Source organism: Alosa sapidissima, chromosome 21, assembly GCF_018492685.1.
Source record: "Alosa sapidissima isolate fAloSap1 chromosome 21, fAloSap1.pri, whole genome shotgun sequence".
Lineage (NCBI taxonomy): Eukaryota > Metazoa > Chordata > Actinopteri > Clupeiformes > Clupeidae > Alosa > Alosa sapidissima.
In genome coordinates this window covers 29,035,534-29,058,041 of record NC_055977.1, presented here as the reverse complement: position 1 = coordinate 29,058,041, position 22,508 = coordinate 29,035,534, and the positions used below count along the sequence as shown (strand labels likewise).

The window sequence follows — 22,508 nt, the reverse complement described above, 5'->3', positions numbered from 1 at the left end:
ATAAGACCACACGTCCTCCCTGAGGTTGTCCTCGTCCTCGTCCTCGGCGAAGTCCAGCGGAGCGCGCTGATTGGCTCGACTGGCCGCCAGGGTGGGGAGCCCTGCCCCTACGCCCTGCAGCTGCTCCCACAGGTGCTGATGCGTGTGCGAGCGTGGCCTCCGGGGGGCGATGGCGAGCGGCCTGCCCGCCTCAGGCAGCTCTCTCTTGGGCCGAGACAGGGCCTCAGGAGGGGGGGAAGAGGAGCCGGACGCCTCCTCCACACCTCCAGAGGACCAGCTAGCAGAGGAGTCCCCAACGCCATCGGGCAGCACAGGGCGACCTGGCAGAGAAGTCCCTATGAGACACACACACACACACATACACACACACAGGTCAGTCAGCAATTACATAACTCATTATCTTTCTCTTGCAGGTTCAGTGTTGATTAAATGAGGGATGAACTGAAGTGCTTAGTGAAGTGTACTGTAATTTATTTGTCTGTATTTGTGTGTCTGCATGTGTGTGTGCACATACTGTGTGTGTGTGTGTGTGTGTGTGTGTGTGTGTGTGTGTGTGTGTGTGTGTGTGTGTGTGTGTGTGTGTAAATTAGCAGGATTATGAGATATTGTGGCATTGAGTGCAGATTAGGAGTAGGATTAGAGCCTATAGGTTAAGACTTGCTGTGGTCAATCTGGAAGGACAGAGATTGAAAGGGTGCTTCTCTGTCCCATTAATGGCCACATGGTTGCACAGACTCAGTGGTCATTTTAACACACACACACACACATAGAGAGAGCTGTTGTGCATCATTATACTGTATAGATACACATCTAAATCCAGCCAAACAGAATTTCATGAGTTCATGACTTGTGAATTATACTACACACACACACTCAAATGCAAATGCAAATGCAAACGCAAATTCTACCAAAAACTCAAAGTTCATGACTTGTTTGTAAGTACATGTTTGAATATCACACACACACACACACACACACAGTCACAGACCCCATCTCAAACAGTAGGTCTGTGTGCTGTTGCCATGGAAGGGTGCACTGAGCTGTAGAGAAGAGTGGAAAGACGAAGGAAGAGAAGTAGAGAGTGAGGGCGTGAGAGAGAGAGAGAGATAAAGAGGAAGGGAGGCAGAGAGAGAGGAGAAAAGGAAGGCGGAGGGAGAGAAGTAAAGAGCAAGAGTGTGAGAGAGTGAGGGACAGAGAAGAAGGGAGACAGAGAGAGTGAGAGAGGAGAGAGAGGCCCCTGTGTTCCCCCTCTCCACTCGTCTGCCTCAGGTCATTGTCATGCGTCTCCTCACGCCACAGAGCACCAGCAGCCCACAGAGAGGAAGACACTGGGCCGCATGTGGGCCAGAGCACCAGCAGCCCACAGAGAGGAGGACACTGGGCCGCATGTGGGCCAGAGCAGGGCCACAGCCATGCAGGGCCACAGCCCTCTCCCTCTCTGCCACATCTTTCCTCTTCTCTCAATCTCTGTTCCCCTCTGTGTGTATGTATGTGTGTGTGTGTGTGTGTGTGTGTGTGTGTGTGTGTGTGTGTGTGTGTGTGTGTGTGTGTGTGTGTGTGTGTGTGTGTGAGATTGAGAGAAGAAAGAAGAGAGAGAGGAATGGAGAGAAGAGAGAGGGATGGGAGTGAAAGAGGAAAGATGTGGCAGAGAGGGAGAGGGAAGCCTCAGATCAGATCAGCCTAGATCATGGCCTCATCTTGTCAAGATCCATACAAGAGTCACAACCAGATACACCACCACCACAACCAGCTACACCACCACCACCACCAGCTACAGCACCACAACCAGCTACATCACCACAACCAGATACACCACCACAACCAGATACACCCACATCACAACTAGCTACATCACCACAACCAGATACACCACCACAACTAGCTACATCACCACAACTAGATACACCACCACAACCAGCTACATCACCACAACCAGCTACATCACCACAACAGATACACCCACATCACAACTAACTACATCACCACAACCAGCTACATCACCACAACCAGATCCACCCACATCACAACTAGCTACATCACCACAACCAGATACACCACCACCACAACCAGCTACATCACTACAACCAGATAAACCACCACCACAACCAGCTATACCCAGACCACAACCAGATACACCACCACCATAACCAGCTACATCAACATAACCAGCTACACCCACATCACAACCAGATACACCACCACCACAACCAGCTACACCCACACCACAACCAGCAACACCACCATCACAACCAGCTACATCCATACCAAAATGAGATACACCCTTGCCACAATCAGATACACCCACTCCACAACCAGCTACATCACCACCCCAACTAACTACACCCATACCACCACCAGCTACATCAATACCACAATCAGCTCCATCACCACCATAACCAGTTACACCCACACCACAACCAGCTACACCATCACCACAACCAGCTACACCACCACAACCAGATACACCCACACCACAACTGATACACCCACACCACAACCAGCTACAGTTTAGGGAGCTGCATTGAGCCTAAAAAGTTCACACTTTTCCAGACCACTTTAAGATAAAGTGTTCGTTTCAGTTCTGGTTTTGTAATTTTTTACAGATCTTTAGGTAACACTTTACTTGACAGTATCAACATAAGAGTGACATGACACTGTCATGAACACATGAACCCTAATCCTAACCACTAACCCTAACTTGTTATGACAAAAACCGAATGTCACTTAATAAGAGAAGCGTTATGTCATTTATGACTTGTTTATGACACGTTCATGACAGTGTCATGTCACTCTTATGTAGATACTGTCAAGTAAAGTGTAACCGATCTTTATTTGGAATAGATGTCAAGAAAAAACAGCTATCTTGGTGGCTTAAGTATTCCCAAAGAATGTACTATATCTTAAAGCAATACCTTTTGGTACAACATTAGTAAAAACAATGTAATTTTAAAAGATCCCCCCCCCCCCCATGCTAAGGACAATCAAACACTTGTGCTCATAGCCCCAGTGAGAACTTCCCCTGATCTCTGACAGTGTTGCTCTCAAGCCATGGAACTGTTGTCCAAATACGGCATCAGGAAGGAAGAGACCCCAACAGCGAGACACTATCTCACACTGGGTCGAGTATGTGATGGCAGCAGCCTGAATGCTAACAGCAAGACACAAACTCACACTGGGTCAAGTATGCGATGGCAGCAGCCTGAATGCTTACAGCAAGACACTAACTCACAGTGGGTCCAGTATGTGATGGCAGCAGCCTGGATGCTAACAGCAAGACACTAACTCACAGTGGGTCTTTAAAGGCACAGTCCACAATTCTGGTGAAAGGCTGTTAATATTTGAGCTCAACAGCCAATGAAATATCCACCCTGCCCCTCCATGCGCCTGAAGCAATGTGTTGTTTGGCTGTAATTGTTTATGGCCTGGTCTAAAACCACAACTATTATTCCCACTGACAGATCAAAGACTGTGTATTATGAACCATTTTTTTGTTGAGCACACAAACACACACACAGAAAGGACAGCTAGAGGAACAGGAGGAGCCTTTTGCTGAAGTTGACAGGAAATGAGTGGAATTGCCCACTATACCTCTAACGTCAATTAACCTGAACTCATCTACTTCTCATGCGGTCACTCTCAGCGCCAAGTGTGAGAGAGAGAGAAAGAGAGAGAGAGAGAGAGAGAGAGAGAGAGAGAGAGGAGCTTCTCAACTAAAGGATCAGATACAAAGCTGCCTTTGAGAGGGATTTCCTTTCCCCTTTTAGTTAAGTACCGAACACACAGATAGAGAGAGAGAGAGGGAGAGACACATGGGATAGTGGATGACAAAGCAATCATTGATCAAAGAGGAACTAGTGATTGATTGTGTGTGTGTGTGTGTTTATCTTATTTCTGTCTCTCCTCCCACTCTGTACATTTCTCCACTCCTCTCTTTCTCTCTTCCCTGCTTGTCTCTCCACTCCTCCATCCTCCCTCTCTTTCCTCTTTTCTGTATCCCGCATCCCTCCATCTGTCTTGTATGTCTTCCACCCTTTCTTCGCAACTCCTCACAGTATGTGCATGCGTAACTGTGCATGTATGTGTGTATGTGTGTGTGTGTGTATGTATGTGTGTGTATGTGTGTGTGTGTGTGTGTGTGTGTGTGTGTGTGTGTGTGTGTGTGTGTGTGTGTGTGTGTACTGGGCATGTGTGTGCATATGTGTCTAACTGAGAGGGGAGTTGGTGTCCAGCAGCTCTACCCAGGTGACTGTAGGATGACACAATATGTTTGTGTGTGTATGTGTCTTGTGTGTTTGGCCTCCTTTAGTCCAACAGTGATGACAGTGGGACAACATGGTGTGTGTGTCTTTGTGTGTGTGTGTATATGTGATCCTGTCTGTGCATGTGTGTGTGTGTTTGGCCTTGTCCAGGTCTACACAGGTGATAGTGGAAAAACACAGTATTGCCAGGCAATGCCGACAAGTCACCGGACAATCACACAGGGCTGCCAAGGCTGTTTGGTAAATTATGCCAACCCATCTCTCTCTCTCACTCTTTCTCTCTCAATCATTCATTCACAGCATAGAAACTCTCTCTTTGCCTCCATCACTGATCATGATAGTAACACAGTATCAGCCAATTCCTTTCACTGCACTGACAATATTGGACATGTCCAATATTGCATCTTCTGATATCCACCTGGTTTTTATCCTCTGTCCACTCTGTTTACATTATAACTAGTGCAGTCTTAGCAGGCTACCTGGAATATGTTTTATGTTATATTTCTTTAAAAATTTTGAGAAATATAAAAGTTTGCTTTTACATGGCTTAGGATATGTCAAGAACTGTCTACTGCCACATTAAAATCAATACAACACAGCTTCGGCCGGGGAAAAAAATGGATTTCTGAATACTGAGGTGTCATGGCGACGCCCATTGTTGGCTGGAGAATTATCATTGTTTGTCTGCAAGAATATCTTTAGAATATCTTAAAAGTTAACTTCCTGGAAAGGTATAATATCCTCCTCTCAGTTCCTGGAGCAGCGAGAGGATAGATTTAGTTTCTCTGCCCGCATGAGAGGCAGGGAAGAGGGTCCAGTTCCAGAACCAGTGTGAGTTGGTTTAAGTCCAGTATTGGTTGGGTTCAGTTCCTGTAGCTGTGAAAGAGGGTTCAGTCTCCCCAAGTGAGAAGGTTCAGGGTAAAAAGGGTTCACTTCTTTTGCGAGATCAGCACTGACTGTATGATGCTTCAGCTTTTGAAGCATTATGAGATGGTTCTGTTTCTGTGAGGAGTCGTTTCAGTGAGATCAGTGCCAAAAGCACTAAGAGATGGTTCAGTTCCAGCACCGGTTGTTGTGTGACGACTCAGTCCCTGAAACAGCATGGAGTGGTTGAGTTTCCGTACAAGTGAGTAAAAAGGATTCGTCCCATATATATAATATGCAAGCGGGAAAGGTTCCTGAAGCACTGTGAGATGGGGTGTTCTCTGTAGCCTGGGTTCCATGTAAGAGCCTGCTGTTCCTGCCCTTACAAAAAAGAACTATAGTAATACTATACTATAGTAATACTACTAAAATTCTGAAGTAGATTTCTATTGTATTAATTCCATAGAAATATATAATACTTCTATGATATTCTGTAATATAAATATGCTTGCCCTCTGTAGTGATTCTATAGTACAGTCTTCTATCCAAAAATACCACAAGATTCCTATAATATCTATAGTATTCCTATAAGATTACAATAATATTTTGTCCCAAAATACCTGGTGCTAACAGGTTACTTGGGCACTGGCGCTAGCAGGCTAACTGGACAATAGCTGTAGCAGGGTACTTGGGTATTGCCCTTAGCAGACTAGCTGAGCTCTGGCATTAGCAGGTTAGCTGGGCAATGGAGCTTGGATGCTAGCAGAGCACTGGTACTAGCAGGTTTGCTGGGCAGTGGGCATTGGCTTTAGCTGGGCACTGGAACCAGCGGAGCTTACAGGCTAGCAGGGCACTGGATTTAGCAGGGTCCCAGCGCTAACAGAGCGTAGCTAATGCTCTCTGACAGGCTGGCAATGCTGAGGCCTTAGTGGCAGATGGTCAAGCCTTGGTGGCGAATGCCCAAAGCAGATTACACACACACACACACACACACACACACACACTGCTCTTCGGTCAGTTTCACACCACTACCAGTCCCTACCAGAAGCCTCATAAATGCACCAGCAAATCTGATCCTGGATTACTGTACCCCACAGACTTATGCACTAAATGCTACCGAGTACCCCATCCGCACCAATCTGGACAAAGTGACATGAATGCACACATTATTCTGTTCTTTATTGTGTTGCACTTTTTCAGAATTATGCATTTAAAAATGTCTTCATATTTTGTAGAATCTGTCTCTAAGCATTGTCTTAATTGTTTATTTATTGTAAATTGTTAATCAGATGGAAAGTATTCGGTGTGTGCTGCTGTCTCTATTTGACTGCAAGCAATGACAGCAGAGAGAAATGTGTGTGTTTGTGTGTGTGCAATGACAGTCTGTTTGCAGAGTAGGAAATGGTATGAGCATGTGTGTGTTTAATGGTGTGTCAAAGGAAGATGAATTTGATTGGTGAGTGTATTTGGTAAGTGTATTTAAGTGGCAGAATCACAGCAGAAGTGTGTGTGTGTGTGTGTGTGTGTGTGTGTGTGTGTGTGTGTGCTGGACTTGATGGAATACCTCCTGGCTGGTGCTGAAGTTCAGATGTAGGCCAAATTTCAAACTCATTCCTACAACTCATTCAGAGCATCAGCACTCACTCACTCACTCACTCACTCACTCACTCTCTCTCACACACACACACACACACACACACACACACACACACACACACACACACACACACAGAGGCTTTCTCATTCATTCACACAGACCCTCACTCTCAAACTCTCTCTGTCTTTCTCTCTCTCTCTCTTTCATACGCAGACGCACACACACACACACACACACACACACACACACACACAAACTGGTGCTTCCTCTGGGCATGATATAAAGTGCTGTCTATAGGTGGAGATGAGGCAGGCTAGTTAGTAAGGGGGAAAAAAAGGGAGGGTTTGATTGAGACCAGAAAAAGAACATCTTTCTTCCCTACTTCCTAGTCAGGTTACCCCTGAGGCTGTTTTGGCACTGACCTTCCAAAGTGCCTTATTTGCGGTCAAGATATTCTTCCCTTTGACCTCTAGAGGTTGTTTGCTGAGGCAAATAAGGGGTGTTGGGTGGGGGGCTCGGTTGATTCCAGAAGCCTGCCGTATAACATACTGTAATAACCAACATTGTTATTACTGGGGCGGCCTAACATGATACTCATGTATAGGTCTCATCCTCTCTAGCCCTGCCCCTTTCCCTTGCCAACTCTCCCACATTTGGTATGAGATTTGTGCCTTCGAGTTCTGTCTCAGTCTAAAGCAAGAAAACATCCACTGACTATTGCATCTCACACCAGAAAATACTCCTGTTGTGGCTATAGTCTTTGACAATATCATGCCAAGCCAGGCTTGAGAGTTGACAACTCGGTGATTGTTTGCAACATAACAAGGAACATACATATCAACATCCCACCAAGCAGTCATATAGCTGGACATACAGTGGTGTATTTCTGATCAATATGACACCCAGGGTTTACAGTTAAACAGATGTCACTCCTCATCAGAAAGGGGGTAATCTGGCGACCCATGAGGCAATGGCAGTGAAGGCATCATGCCATTGGCTCAACCCAGGGGTGTCTAGACACGAGAATTGTTTCCTGCTGTTCTCTTTCTCAGTTACACACAAACACACACAGACACACACACACACTTTCCCTGTGTGGACCAGCTTCTGGCTACTCTTGTCCGTAGTCAATAACTCAAACTGCTGCCATAACAACCAAATCAAGAAAGCACACCAGTAGAAACACATAATAATAATAATAGGCCTAATAAAAAAGATTAGCAAAGGATGTGCTTGTAGTCTGGATTTATAACTGATTTATAACTACCAAGGGCCCAAAGAGATCCAAAAATGCCTGCTTCCTTGCAGTAAACAACCTAACTTCACACAAAACCTAACTTCACAATCACATACACCCTAACTGGTTCGCCTCTGGCGCTGGGTAACCATGACTACAGGCCAGAGAGTTATGCTTTGAGTTTATTTTCAACAACAAGATGCTTGAATTTCAAATAGCCTGTCATATCAGCTTGAGGAGTTATTAAGCCCAAACTTCCTCTCTTGCCCTTGCATGTGCATCATGTAGGAACAGATAGACGTCCACTCCAAAGGAATATCCTCTGATTCGGACACGTGTTAGCCTACTTTAATTTACGATCGATGGCATGCGCAGTCGACTGTTGCATGACAGCCTAGTTCGGTCACTTATCTCAACAAAATGCAATCGAGTAGGCCTAAGCTAACATTCAGAAACTTCACAGCGTCGTAGTCGTAGGGCTATGGAATGTGGCTGAATGTTGGAATGGAATGTCGAATAACTATTTAAACTCACGACGACCACACAGTCTTAATCCTGTCTTTGTGTCTCAACACCACCACCATCCTAGGCCTACCTTTTTCTTTTCAACTGATTTCCAGTAATAAAAAGGAAAGAGAAAAATAGCGCCCAACCGAGGGGCCAAGACTCGACTGGGATAGCGCAGCTATAATTGCCAACTGAATGCCAAACACACACACACAAATGCGCTCAAGAGCTTTGAATAAGTGACCAAATTTGCATCTGCAAACGAGTAGCCCACAAAGAACTCAATCAAGTAGCCTGGCGGAGCTGACAAGAGGCAGCTGAAACCGCTCAGTGTGAGAGAGCGGTTGGGGAAAGCCGTTTGTATGGTCACTATAGTGGTGTACTACAGTAGCCCAGTCCTGTGGAGACCTTGTGTTGTCCAGCACAATCTCGCTGCCTGTCAGAGTTAGTCTGTAAAGACTAAATTACGCTTCTCTGTCTGTGTCGGACACACACACACACACACACACGCAAACACGCAGAAATCCTAAGTGGCTAATCGACGTTAATCTTAATACGAATTTGATGTGGTATTACATAGGTGAGGTAGCATTAAGCACAGAGTACATAGTGAAAACAACAGATTAACATTAGCCATGTATGCCCTTTCATTTGTACCAGAATAAACAGCCTAAAGAACCTTACCTAGTGCACCGGACGAAATCACGTGCAGGGCGAGAAAGCTGGACACAAGCGATGTCCTCCAGCAAAACGCGCTCCCGCGAGTTCTGTCGAAGCCCATACTTTCATTCACCAGAGTGAGTGAATAAAAAACTAGCGACTTTTCAACGGAAAAATGACTCCTGTAACAATGAACTTGATGCACTTTGTAAACCCAATAGCAGCTAGCGCTGTCTTATGTACTAATCAAAAGTCATTTAGACGCGTTCCCATATCTGTCTGTCATTGCGTTGCCGAGGCAGTGTAGCCCGTTTTGTTGATGCTCGGTAGAAAAGCTCAAAACAGTCTCCCCCGTCACCGCTCCGGACCCATGTCCCCCGCGGGAGTCCTCTGCCCTTAGTGCCGCACGCAGAGAGAAGAGCTGTCCAATTGGTACGCACACCAAACGGTGAGCCAGATTGAGCCCCGCCACCGGTAGACCGTAAGCTGCTGAGAGAGGAGCTGCGCGCGAAGTCACAAGATAGAGCAACGACTTTTGGAGTGCATCGCTCTCTCTCTCAGCCAGCATCCGTAAACAGGCAGCATCAATGGACCATGGACAATGCTGATCTATGACAAAACATGGTGTATTGTAAGAGGACAGCCAGGTAATCTTTTATTATGACCGCCGCTAGCGTGGCTAGGGATTGTCAATCCCCCCCCCCTTATCTTCCTGAATTTTTGGTCAAACGATAGCCTACCCTGGACATCGAAACATTATGGAAATTTTTCGTTTGGTCCCCAGGGGCCACTCCCTCCCTGCACTGGGCCCCCCGAAACCCAAAAATGCAGTTTTTCCTAAATAACTACCTGAACCGTGGCACAGAGGATGAAGCCATTTTTATGTTGGTCTCAAGGGTCCACACCAACCAAGCCCATAATCACTCATTTGTGACTGTTTTAAAATCACTTTGTTGCAGACTTCATGATAATGCATCATGAGATAGATATGAGAGAGAGTGAGAGAGAGAGAGAGATGGAGACACTACCTAAAAGACTATAACACTTAAGCTTTTCTCTCTCTCTCTCTCTCTCTCTCTCTCTCTCATAAAATCACACACACACACACACACACACACACACACGCACACACACGCTGTTGGAATGTGTCTCTGTTGCACTCCACCTACTCCCGTGTTTGGGATTAGCAGACGCTGCTTGCCATGTCAACAGTGTGGAAAATAAAGTCTGCTGAAGTGTTCTAGGTGAATCTTGGTGATGTGGATGATTTATGAAACAAAACAAGTAGCAGACCGGAGACAGCCATTGGATTCTAGAATGCTGGCGTGCACTTACCTCCAAGGTCCAACGAGAGAAAAGCCAATGGCAAGACAGATAATCTGGTTCTTTGAAACACCATGGCCACAATGTTTGTTATGCTTCTTTTATGTGACTGTTCAATCACTCAGCCGCCTACAGTCTTAATACTAGTAAGGGATAGAAGCGGCCAGCCACCCTTCCGTCACATGTCTGATTCCCTATACTACCCAGTTGGCCACATTTGTCCCTGTTTGTTTGTTTTTACTGGCTGGGTGCAAAGGCATCATGTCTGAATTAACCATCTTTGACCAGAAATCATATAGGCCTGTAAAACTGTAATAACTTGCCAATAATGTAATGACATTTCTGAACCAATAAGTGATAACATTTGCCAATAATGAAATAAGTTATAACATTATTGGCTGGCTATTACATTATTGGCTGGGTTAAAAAAAAAAACTTAATAACTGCAGCCGATAATGTAATAATCACCTTATTGGAGGTCAAGCACCGAAGGCACCTTTTCTTTCTATTATTATTATTATTGTTGTTGTTATTATTATTATTATTATTATTATTAATATTATTATTATAATGATAATTATACATCTTTCTTCCACTATGGGAGTCTATGGCAGCCCATAGAACAGTCTGGTAAAAAGTTTAGAAATTTGGCACACTGATTCTGATTGCTTGACATGTCCGATATACTAGCATCGAGTTGTCATAGTAACTCTGGCCCGTTGGGCTGTTTGGCCCCATCATTGCTGCTTGCCGCTTTATTTTAAAGGAAAATTCCGGTATTTAGCATTTTTAGTCCCTTTTCTGGTTTGTTTTGGATGAACTAGAGTGGTGGACACCGAAATTTTGACAATTGGTCCTTTCGACTTTTTTGACTAGTTTTGAATCGCCTTTGACTACTTCAGAGTGGCTGCCTATAGGCATGCACAAACATGTCTTAAAACAACCCTTAACGTTCATTTTCAAAACTGTGCAACTCACCGAGAGGTTAGTGGTGTTCATTGGTGTTCCAAAACAAGTAGCATAGCGAAATACAGTTTCTGTCGTGTTTTATTTGCCGTTTTGTAAAATCCCATTGATTTCTGTTGGAAGACTCATTGCACATTGATATTACTGCGCCACCGTCTATGCTTCAGGCTCAAATTTTGAGCGGAAGTTTATATGCGGTTGTGAGGTGTCTGAAAAAATAGTTCCACAATAGCAAATAAGACGGCTGGAAATCATACATTGCACCGATGAATTTGATTTTAATAATCAACGAACACCACTAACCACTTGGTGAGTTGCACAGTTTTGAAAACGAACGTTAAGGGTTGTTTTAAGGACATGTTTGTGCATGCCTGTAGGCAGCCACTATGAAGCAGTAAAGGTGATTCAAAACGAGTCAGAAAAGTTGAGACAGGACCAATCACAAAATTTCGGTGTTCACCACTCTAGTTCATCCAAAACAAATAAATCAAATTTTTACATAAAGTGAATAAATCACACTTGTCAATTTGTCTCCATCTCCTACTCCGTCCCCTACTCTTGCAACTCATGTGTAAATTATTTTGTGCAGGTGTGTTTACTTATGTGTTTGTGTTTATGTATGTTTGTGTGTGTATGTATGTATGTATGCGTATGTGTGTGTGTGTGTGTGTATGTGTGTGTGTGTGTGTGTGTGTACGCCCGCATGTGTGTTTGCCTGTGTGTTTGTGTTTGTGTGTGTGCACGTGTGCATGCTATGAGTGTGTGCATGCATATGTGTGTTTATGTGTCTGTCAGTGTTTGTGCGTGTCTTTGTGCATGTGTGCATGTGTGTGTGCGCGTGTGCGTGTGTGTGTGTGTGTGTATGTGTGTGTGTGTGTGTGTGTACGCCCGCATGTGTGTTTGCCTGTGTGTTTGTGTTTGTGTGTGTGCACGTGTGCATGCTAGGAGTGTGTACATGCATATGTGTGTTTATGTGTCTGTCAGTGTTTGTGCGTGTGTCTTTGTGCATGTGTGTGTGCGCGTGCAAATGTATGTTTATGTGTCTGGGAGTGTTTGTGTGTGTGTGTGTGCATGCCTGTGTGTGAGTATTTATGTGTATGTCTGTATGTGTGCATGTCTGTGTGTCTTTGTGTGTGTGTGTGTCTGTGTGTGTGCTTTTTACAGTTTTTTTTAAATAAAACAGTACGTTTTAACAGTAAGTGCATTTCTCAAAACAATACATACATAGAAAAACACCATGGATTACTTGCAAAAGCCACTCTCTTGCTCAAAATCCTTAGTTCATCTCTCAAAAGTAAATATCTGTGTCAATGAACATGTCAGTGCCATCAGAATGACAAGTTCTTGTGTCATTGTGTATGGATAAGACAATCAAATTGCTTAGTCATGTTGTCAATATAACAGTCTACTCTGGAGGGATGTTCTGATGTAAACTATAAAGGTTGGTTACACCTTAGGGAGTTTGACTGAAAGAGACTGGACAAGATTCACATTTACACTTTTACTGTTTGCACTGTCACTTGTTGACAGACCATGTCATTGTGATTCAGAAAAAAAAAAAAAATAGTACTGCATAGCACAAAGACAAAATAAATAATAGAAATGTGAACATAGGACAATCTCCTTAGGGAAAACTGTACATGCAGTGCTGTAGGAATTACAGTGCAGTCTTCCTACACCTCCTGACATTCCTGTCTGTTGGCCCACAAATTCTCATCCACATCATAACGAATATCATCTTGCTTGACATATTACTGTATGTCAACTTGTTCAACCATTCTGCAAAGACTTATGCTATGAATTAATGCCTAAATGTTGTGGGGGGTAAGACTATTTAACAGAGGCCAGTTATAATACATTTTGATCAACGTCACATAAGCAATTAATAATGTAGGAAACAGCAGTACATAATCATTTGCATGGATGTACCAAAGCATTTGCAACTTGTTCAAAGAAATGAGAAACTGTTTTTTTGATGTGCACAAGTGACACAATGATTGAACAGGTAGTTTTGAGAATTTCAATTCTGATCTGAGAAATGTACCAAAGTGACTGAGAAAAACTGTATCATCCACCGCCTGCAACCCTTAGTTCAACACCACCATCTACAGGCTGATGGGTGTAGAGTCACTAAATGTACACATAAATTAATTATTGTATAACCCCCCATGGATGGAATTCCATAAAACTTTGCGTACCCCCAGAGACTGTTAGGGTAATCATACGGAACTTGCTGCAGTTCAGAACATCTCAAAAATATACAACGGCCCTTGACACCAAGACACCACAACAATTTCATCATCTTGGGCGCAATGGATCGGGTAGTTATTTAGCAGAAACATTATTTTTCAGCTTTCGGGGGCCCAGTGTGGAGTGTCCCCCGGGGACAAAACGCTTATTTTCAGTAAAAAGCTAGTGGGCCAGTCTTTACTATTTCTGTACCTCTCAAACTATGTTAAGATGGTATGTTTAGCTATAGGCGGCTGCATATATGGAAAAAAGATGGGCAGGAAGCGCTTAAAATATCCTCACAGATTCTTGAGATAAGGGACAAAACCACTTTTTACGTCTTCAAAATTTTTTAAAATCCTACTGAATTCAACATTGCTGTGTATAGATACAGGTCTTGGCTACAAAAAAACATAAAAGGAAACAGATTTTATGTTAAAAAGCTTTTTTTATAAAAATTGACATTTACTCACTTCATTATTTCATTTGGACAACTCAGTCAGACACATCAAAACGTATTTTATGTTAATTTGATCCACCTCCATCATATGCTAAATGTTGCTACGCTCTGAAAGTCTGTATTTTAAGGCTTGGATGCAACATGACAGTTCATGACGTTACGCTATTTTGGAAAACCCCATTTTGAAATGGTCACAGCTTTGCCAGGTTCTTCAGCAGCACCTCACTCTGCACCAGCCACTTCCCCAGCTACACCCACATCAGGCTCTAACTCCTGTCACTCATTCTCTCTCCCCTGCCTACTGAGCCCTTACACCTGCAGCTGGTCAATCAGTTGATCAGCTCTACTATATTAGGTCCACCTCCACACACACACTTTGTCTGGCCTCATCAATGTTGAATCAAGGATCCAGCCAAAGACTTGCTCCCTCGCCTGCTCCTCAGTCTTCTTTGGACTCAGTTACGTTTTGGACGTGTGAACTGTTTCTATGGACACATGAACTTTGTTGGACATTGCCCTCTATCTTCAGTAGCCTTACTCTGATCTCCTGTGTGTGTGCCTTGTTTTGAATTCTAGACCTTCAAGTACTTTTCTGTTTACCTTTCAATAATTCCCCATTACCGTGAACTGTATCTCCTAGTCCTCCTTCTGTGTACCATGACAGAAATACATTTGTATATATAATAGCATATAAGCATATATAATCAGTGTTTGTATGCAAATAAGACATTGTGTGTAATTCACAGTATGTTTTACTATATTAACACAATAAATTCCACAGAAAGTAACAAAATGTGTTACTTTCTGTGGAATTTATTGTGTTAATATAGTAAAATATACTCTGAATTAAACAAATATTTGTAAAAAAACATCTTACGGTGTTGACAAACAACTGATAGTGTTGACTACAACTTTGAATGCAAAGTTGGGTAAGATTTTATGCTCAGACATTTGTGCCTAACTTTTGTAGCCCGAGGTACGCAACTTGTCGTCACAACCATGCTCTCTATTCACGGCAGCCTTCCTTACAACAACTGAAAAAGAGGCGAACCTCCACTCATTACCAATATGCAAAGGTAAATGAAAACCACCAACAGAAATACTCACCAGAGACATTCTCCTCCTTGCTCAACCATAGTAGCCTAAACACTTATTTATGTATTTCCACACAAAAAACACAGTCAAGTTACTTGGGAATCCATATTTGTTTTCAGAACTGATCTCATAAACACACCTTTTTTTTGGAGGTCCGGATTTTTAAAGTCGGGTTCTTCTAATTTATGGTTGCAATGAATGTGCCATAAGGCCATACATGCCGTGAGAAATGAGTCCTCTGTGGGCATTCTGAATCTATCCATTGGACCAGGTCCAGAGAGACATTTAGAACGGGTTAAATTTGTGTGTTCTCCTTCAAAGAACAGAGGCTATTGATAACCATACACTCTCTTTCAGTCGAGTTCACTCAATATTAACCATAGCCTATGTATACCACAGCCCTTCATTTGTGATGGACAAGCGTTCACAAAGAATCTCCTGGTGCTGTGCATACATGGTCAATCAATGCCTTTATTTGTCCCCCGGTGTGGCAATTTGTTTCACAGCAGTAGGAGCAGACAAAATTACAAAAAAAAAAATAAATACACAAATACATATAGCACAATAAATAACATAATAATGCACATCCTAATCAATAATGGGTAAGCTACCTTTTCCTCCTGGTGTTTAGAAGAGAGACAGCAGAAGAAACAATGGAGTGGTTGGTGGTTATGCCAACAACATAATGCAATCAGAGCTTCAGCAAGTACTGGATACTACTCACAGGTGCAAGGCTGGGAGGATATCACTCACTCAGTACACAGCACACATACAACTGGGGAGTTTGGGCTGCAGGCCGATAATGTAACACAAGCAGAACATTGACAAGCGCACATATCCAGCTAGAATGAAAAGCGACAGTCAGATGAAAAGTGACAGCTTATTGGCACTGGAGGAGTGCACATTATAAAAGGGATTTAGGGGTATCCCAAAGCCCTGCACACACTTAAGCAGATCTGTTCGATAAAGATGCCTTTCCCATTGAGCCACCCCAAGAGGTAGAGGTAGCACATGGCACATTAGTTTGGTGTAGGCGTACTCTGCCCAGTGCTAGAATGAACATGAAAGAGAAAAGGAAGTACAGGAGCATTTGCAGTGTGCAGTGTGCTGCTATGTTGACAAAGTTTGACGCAGTTGACAAACCAAGGTTAACACACATTTTGAAGTGCCTTGGCATAGTCTATGCAAGCAAGGTTACAAATGCTCCACAACAGCTAAGTGAGGTTTTTGGGACGTTGCTTTGTGTCAGGCTCCAAAACACCCCTTATTTGTTCTAAAGTCACTGCAACCTCCTTTAGCTTATTATACACCTGATGGATATTTGATTTAATTGATTGACACTTGTCCTATGGCCTCTTCTAACTTCATTAGCTTAACATTATTTTATATGGCTGTTATACATTGGCCATGAAAAAATGCTTTATAAAAAATATAAAAATATATAATAGAAAAATAAAGCACAAAAAAATAACAGGGGTTAGTGGGATACTGAGCCTTCACGTGGCAGCCCTGTTTTGACTAATTTTACAGTACCACACAGTTCTAATGATTTTATTCTTTATTGGAATCAAAAGAATGGTTATGAACCACAGAAACACTGTGGTTCAAACACTATACAAACCTATATGAGAAAGGAGAAATATGCAATTACTTAAGGGAAATTGTACTTATTTTCACATAAAAATACTTGTAACCAATTGCTTTAATATATCATTGTACTTTTAATCCCTTATCGGTAACACTTTCTATGAAGGTTGTATTTATAACGCCCTATGAATGCATTCATAATGTTTTATAAGGTGTCTATAAAGCATTGTAATGCTCATTATTACCATCTATAGGTATTCACAAGTCGTCATAACCAACTTCATGATGCATTATGACAGCTAATTATGAATTATTATGATTTTAATCTGAATAATGTATTATAAATATGTCAAGATCTGCCTACTCACTTGTCAGTTTTATGATGCATCATAACTACTTTGCTTTGCCTTCTACTGTAGTCCTATATATATATATATATATATATATATATATATATATATATATATATATATAACTATATAAGTATATTTAATAAAGTTATAATAATTTATACATCTCCCTATAGCACATAATTATAAACAGCTATGCAATATCATAAGTGTTATTTGTCAGCTCTAAGTAAAGTGACAAGAATATGACCATATTATTCTACAATGAAATGAGAGTCTGGACAGTAAAGACAAAACGAATGCATTTAGTTCACTTTGTTTTCATTTGTCATTCCTTTTGTCTTTACTGTCCAGGCCCTCATTTCATTGTGCCTCATATTTGTTTATAATAACCTTATATCTATTTATAACAACACCTCATTTGCTCTACTTTACCTAAAGCTGACAAATAACACCTATGACATTAACATAGTGATTTATAATATTGTGCATATGGGGCAAAGATGCTAGACTCGGTACTTAGTTCATTGCACCCTTTAATTACTCAGTGAACTTATATCTGTTAATAACAGGGTCATATTCTTGTCACTTTACTTAGAGCTGACAAATAACACTTATGATATTGCATAGCTGTTTATAATTGTGTGCTATAGGGAGATGTATAAATTATTATAACTTTATTACATATACTTATAGTTGTAGATATATATAGGACTACAGTAGAAGTCAAACCTCTTTATGCATCACTATACACATTTAGCAAAGCAAAGTAGTTATGATGCATCATAAAACTGACAAGTGAGTAGATAGATAGCTAGATAGATACTTTATTGATCCTCAAGGGGAAATTCAAGGGTCTCAGTAGCATACAGACATAACACACAACAGTTCTGTACATTCAGTACATAACACAGATCTGAGTAGGCAGATCTTGACATATTTCTAATGCATTATTCAGATTAAAATTATAATCATTCATAATTAGCTGTCATAATGCATCATGAAATTGATTATGATGACTTGTGAATACATATAGATGGTAATAATGAGCATTACAAACCATATAAAACATGAGCAAACCATATAAAACATTATGAGTGCATTCATAGGGCGTTATAAATACAACCTTCATAGAAAGTGTTACCCACATATCTATCATTCAAATATGCTAATTAGAATATTACATGGCCAAAACATGTATCAGGCACGAGTATTACTAGTCTAGGAGGAATACAAAGGAGTAATGGCCATTTGAAGCATAGAGACTTTAGAGACTCCGCCATAAGACATCTAGCCTTTATTATGTATATCTATGATTTGAAGGACCTGGCAGCTGCCATTTTTAAAATGGGGCCTTTCTTGGAGTCAAACTTTGTAGTATGTACATCTGATACTACTGTAAACCACTGAGAAACCTTTTGTTAGATTGTTTTTCCGGGTCAAGCCATATTTGCAGCAGACCAGAATTTGCTCTCAGGGGAGAACCCCCCGAATTCCAATTTATGTCAAAGACCTGATGATTTTAAAGGTCTCATTCACTGAGAAACCGTTTAATACTTGTTACTTTCGAAATACTATAGCTCACTCCAAGTTGCATATGCATGCTGCACGTGAAAATGATCTTCTACTCCCATTGCCCGCATTAGCCAATAAAAGAAAATACACGGAAAAAACAAGCGAATCAGAAAGAGCCCTTCCCAATAGAGTGGTGAAGTCCCGCCCCTTCTACTTCCGGTCCATGGGACCTATCTTTCAAAAAATGATGAACGGGAGTTAATGGAGAGATAACAATTATTTTTTGGTCCAATTTGAATTGTGCCATAAATTTCACATATGATGTGTGTGAATTTAAAAGATAATTTTTCACGTCAAGAAAGTACTGTTGTTCGATAGACTTCAAAAGTTATGTTGGTTTTGTGCGAATCCACTCAGTGGACTACATCTCTCGTCTCGAACGATGTACGTCACCAACGTAATGAAACGATAAGAACTGTTATGCTAGTTAACGGTTGCATCTTGCTGCCTGCTATGTCACTTAACAGTATGTAATGTACAGTCTATGGACGAATACAACTTACCTGATGTGTTTAATTCTCTTACTCATGGTATTTTCTTCGGCAAGGAAAGCCCAATTAAGACCTGTTGCTGGTATGCTTGTACAATCTAGTGTGGCTGTGAATGAGCTAACGTCACTAGCGCGACTTATGGGTTTGTAGTCGTTGGAATTACGATCTTTCACAATGTTGTAATTCAATAGTTACGAAACAAACTGCTTATGTCTTTACATGAAAAATTGTCTTTAAAATTGACAAACATCATATGGGTAATTCAAGGCACAAGTCAACCGGGACCAGAAAATAATTTCTTTTTCGCCATAGACTGCCGTTCAAATTTTTTTGAAAGACAGGTCCCATGGAGGCAAACGGAAGGGGCGGGACTTCACCACTCTATGAGGCCGAAGGGAAACTGATTATCAAAGATTCTAGAACAGAGCTCTGTTCTAGAATCTTTGCTGATTATTCATGGCCTCGCATGGCCTCATGAATAAGAATGAAAGTTCTGCTGTGTTTATTGCAAACAACATTCCGCGATGACATCGACGAGACATCGCGGAATGTTGTTTGCAATAAACACAGCAGAACTTTCATTCTTACTCATTAAACTGAGCATGATGACTGACGAAATAAATTCTTATGATGTAGTTTAAATAAACCACCGTTGTCATACAGTTAACAGGCCTGCATTGTAGCACATAAATTCAATATCAAGCGTTTCCCCTATATGTGTGTCTATCTATTTAGCCAACAGCAATAACAGAATATCCAGTAGCGTGCGGTGACCATACATTTTGGTAGGGCAGAAAGTCTGACTTTTTTTAATAGGGTTACTATTAAATGGCTACTTGCACAATCAGTCACAATCGCTTCCGCGTTCTACTTTGTACTGCTCAGCTGTTTCCGGTGCTACGATGGCGACAGCTGTGTTTTACACCCGGTCTCTTCAAGAACTCCCAAAATTGAGTATGACAGATGTCCACCGCATCTGCAACATGTCGAAGGTCCCATCATTTAAAATGGACAAGGGTTTTAGGTTGTATGTGGGCACGTACATACACAACTATGAAGGTGCGATACTCCTCCAAGTGGCTTAAATAAGTAATAGCTGAATAAGTCTTAATAAAAGGTAGATATAAATTGCTTGTACAATCAACATTGCTTGATGACATCGGATATTCGGCCAATTATGCTTATTGGTCCAATTCTTCATCAATGCGCTCATTAACTCCTTACCAATTTTCTGTGTGGTAAAGGGTAGTCTTTAAGTTTTCATCAACAACACCTTTATTGTCTGAAAACAGTGTAGAATGTCATTTGATAAAGGAAGTTGTTGCCATTTTTTTCATTCGCTGTATTCCTCCCTTATTAACACAATGTATCTATATATTTTTTAGGGGTGGATTCTACAGAGGCCTGGTCGGTCCATTACCTGATCCCTGCATGTTCCGAATATCAGAAGCATACAGTCGCTTTAGCCTTGAGGATCAGCCACTTGTGACCACCATGAACATGAGGTCTGACCAGCCCCTTGTGGAAATTGGCATCGGGTTAGTGCAAAAGGGAAGTGTATTGTCCTATCAACAGCCTGCGCAGAAGACCCGGTACATCACACATATTCATGACACGCCACCAACACCACACTTGCCGCTGGATGGACATGATTGCACACCATCAGATTGTGCATTTGTATGTACCAAGGAGCAGCAGCTTCACCTAAACAGTTTGTCCGTGTCCATGGAAATGGCAAACAAAATTGAAATAGCTACACGAGAACAAAGTTGTTGCCCTGAATGGTTTGAGCTCCGAAAGCCGCGGGTGACCGCCTCTAGGTTTCGGGAGATCTGCCATGTCAAAGGCCAGAGCTCTGCTGAGTCGCTTGCAGACCGAATATTTAAGGGAACAAGACAAACGGCAGACATGAAGAGGGGGGCTGAGATGGAGTCAGAAGTGGCAGCTGAATATAGTAAGTTAGTCCATGTCAACTATGCACCCAGTGGTCTAGTTATTCATCCAACCACCCCCTGGCTTGCTGCTTCTCCAGATGGTGTTGTTTATGATCCAAACGCAAACCCCCAATTCGGCCTTGTTGAATTCAAATGCCCTAATGTCAAAAACTTTGTAGACTGCAAATACGTAAAAATGGAAAATGGTTCCCGAAAACTTAAAAAAAGCCACGCCTATTACTGGCAAGTACAAGGGCAACTGCTCCTCACAGGGATGCAGTGGTGCGATTTTGTTGTGTGGGCACAGGAGGACTATCTTGTGCAACGGATTTACATAGACACTGAGGTGCAAAAATCAATCAGAGAGAAAGCTGATTATTTCTTTTTCTATGTCTACATGCCACGATACCTACAAATGAAAAATGAGCTCTAAAAACATGATCAAAATATAACTTATTCAATCCAATACAAATCATCATCATCATAAAAAAGAAAAAAAAAATAGACCAATATATTGTAATAGTTGTTCATTTTTACAAATCCAATGTATTATAACTGTTCATTTTTACTAATCTATACAAAGGGGCTTAATGATTGTTGTTCATTTTTACAAATCTATACAAAGGGGTTTAATGACTGTTCATTTTTACAAATCTATACAAAGGAGCGCATGGCCGCTTACTGTATCCAGCTGCCACTTCTGACTCCATCTGCCACTTCTGAGTTGTTCATTTTTACAAATCTATACAAAGGGGTTTAATGACTGTTCATTTTTACAAATCTATACAAAGGACCCTATTGATTGTTGTAATGTACTGTCACTGCCTCTGTATAATCCACTCCTAAAAAATAACACTAATTATTGAGTCAAAGACATGATGGACAAAAATATGGTTCAAATGTGTTATAGATTTTTATTTGTAAACAATAAATAATGTATATATATTAGGTAGGTAGTTTTTGCAATTTCAGAGAATTTTTTTTTTATTTATGTGATATTCATGCGTAGAGTACCCACTGTTTTACTTTTGAACTAATGTATGTTATACTATTGTGATGTAGTGTTAATTTCGTCAGACGAGACAAGAGGAAATATGTTCGTCAACGACCTTTTTTTTCATGACTAAGACGAGACGATGACGAGACGGCAGTAATGTCCTGAAACACTGACTAAGACTATCTTAAGATGCATTATTGTTGACGAAAAAAGACGAGACTAAAATGTTTTGCATGAAATAAAAACTAAGATAAAATCTCCCTTCATGTTCGTCTACAAAATGAGAAGACAGAATATCTAGCTGTTATGTTTTCAAAATATTCCGAATGAGTTCATACGCAACAGCTTTCCTGTAGGCTAGTCTACGTGCTGCTGCT

General features: G+C 41.6%; 2 protein-coding genes across 4 annotated transcripts in view; one reads left to right on the top strand and one right to left on the bottom strand.

Annotated features, from left to right (window-relative positions):
- Positions 1 to 10,000, bottom strand: part of cspg5b (chondroitin sulfate proteoglycan 5b) — a 29,044-nt gene extending 19,044 nt beyond the window's left edge. For all 3 annotated transcript variants that reach the window (XM_042076894.1, XM_042076895.1, XM_042076896.1), the window contains exons 1-2: positions 9,149 to 10,000; positions 1 to 335 (exon numbers count right to left, since the gene is read on the bottom strand). The exon at positions 1 to 335 is cut by the window's left edge and continues 515 nt beyond it. In XM_042076894.1, coding sequence (XP_041932828.1) covers positions 1 to 335; positions 9,149 to 9,245 — 432 coding nt within the window. In that variant the 5' untranslated portion in view covers positions 9,246 to 10,000. The remainder of the gene's footprint in view (positions 336 to 9,148) is intronic.
- Positions 5,369 to 21,613, top strand: LOC121695788. Its single transcript, XM_042076903.1, has 2 exons — positions 5,369 to 5,385; positions 20,586 to 21,613. Exon 2 carries the CDS (start codon positions 20,632 to 20,634, stop codon positions 21,565 to 21,567), a length of 936 nt encoding a protein of 311 aa, XP_041932837.1. The 5' UTR covers positions 5,369 to 5,385; positions 20,586 to 20,631; the 3' UTR covers positions 21,568 to 21,613.
- Positions 21,614 to 22,508: the final 895 nt, after the last annotated feature.

Bases quoted from the DNA above. Each gene is read 5' to 3' on its own strand.
- LOC121695788 (XM_042076903.1), top strand. From the start codon at position 20,632: ATGTTCCGAATATCAGAAGCATACAGTCGCTTTAGCCTTGAGGATCAG.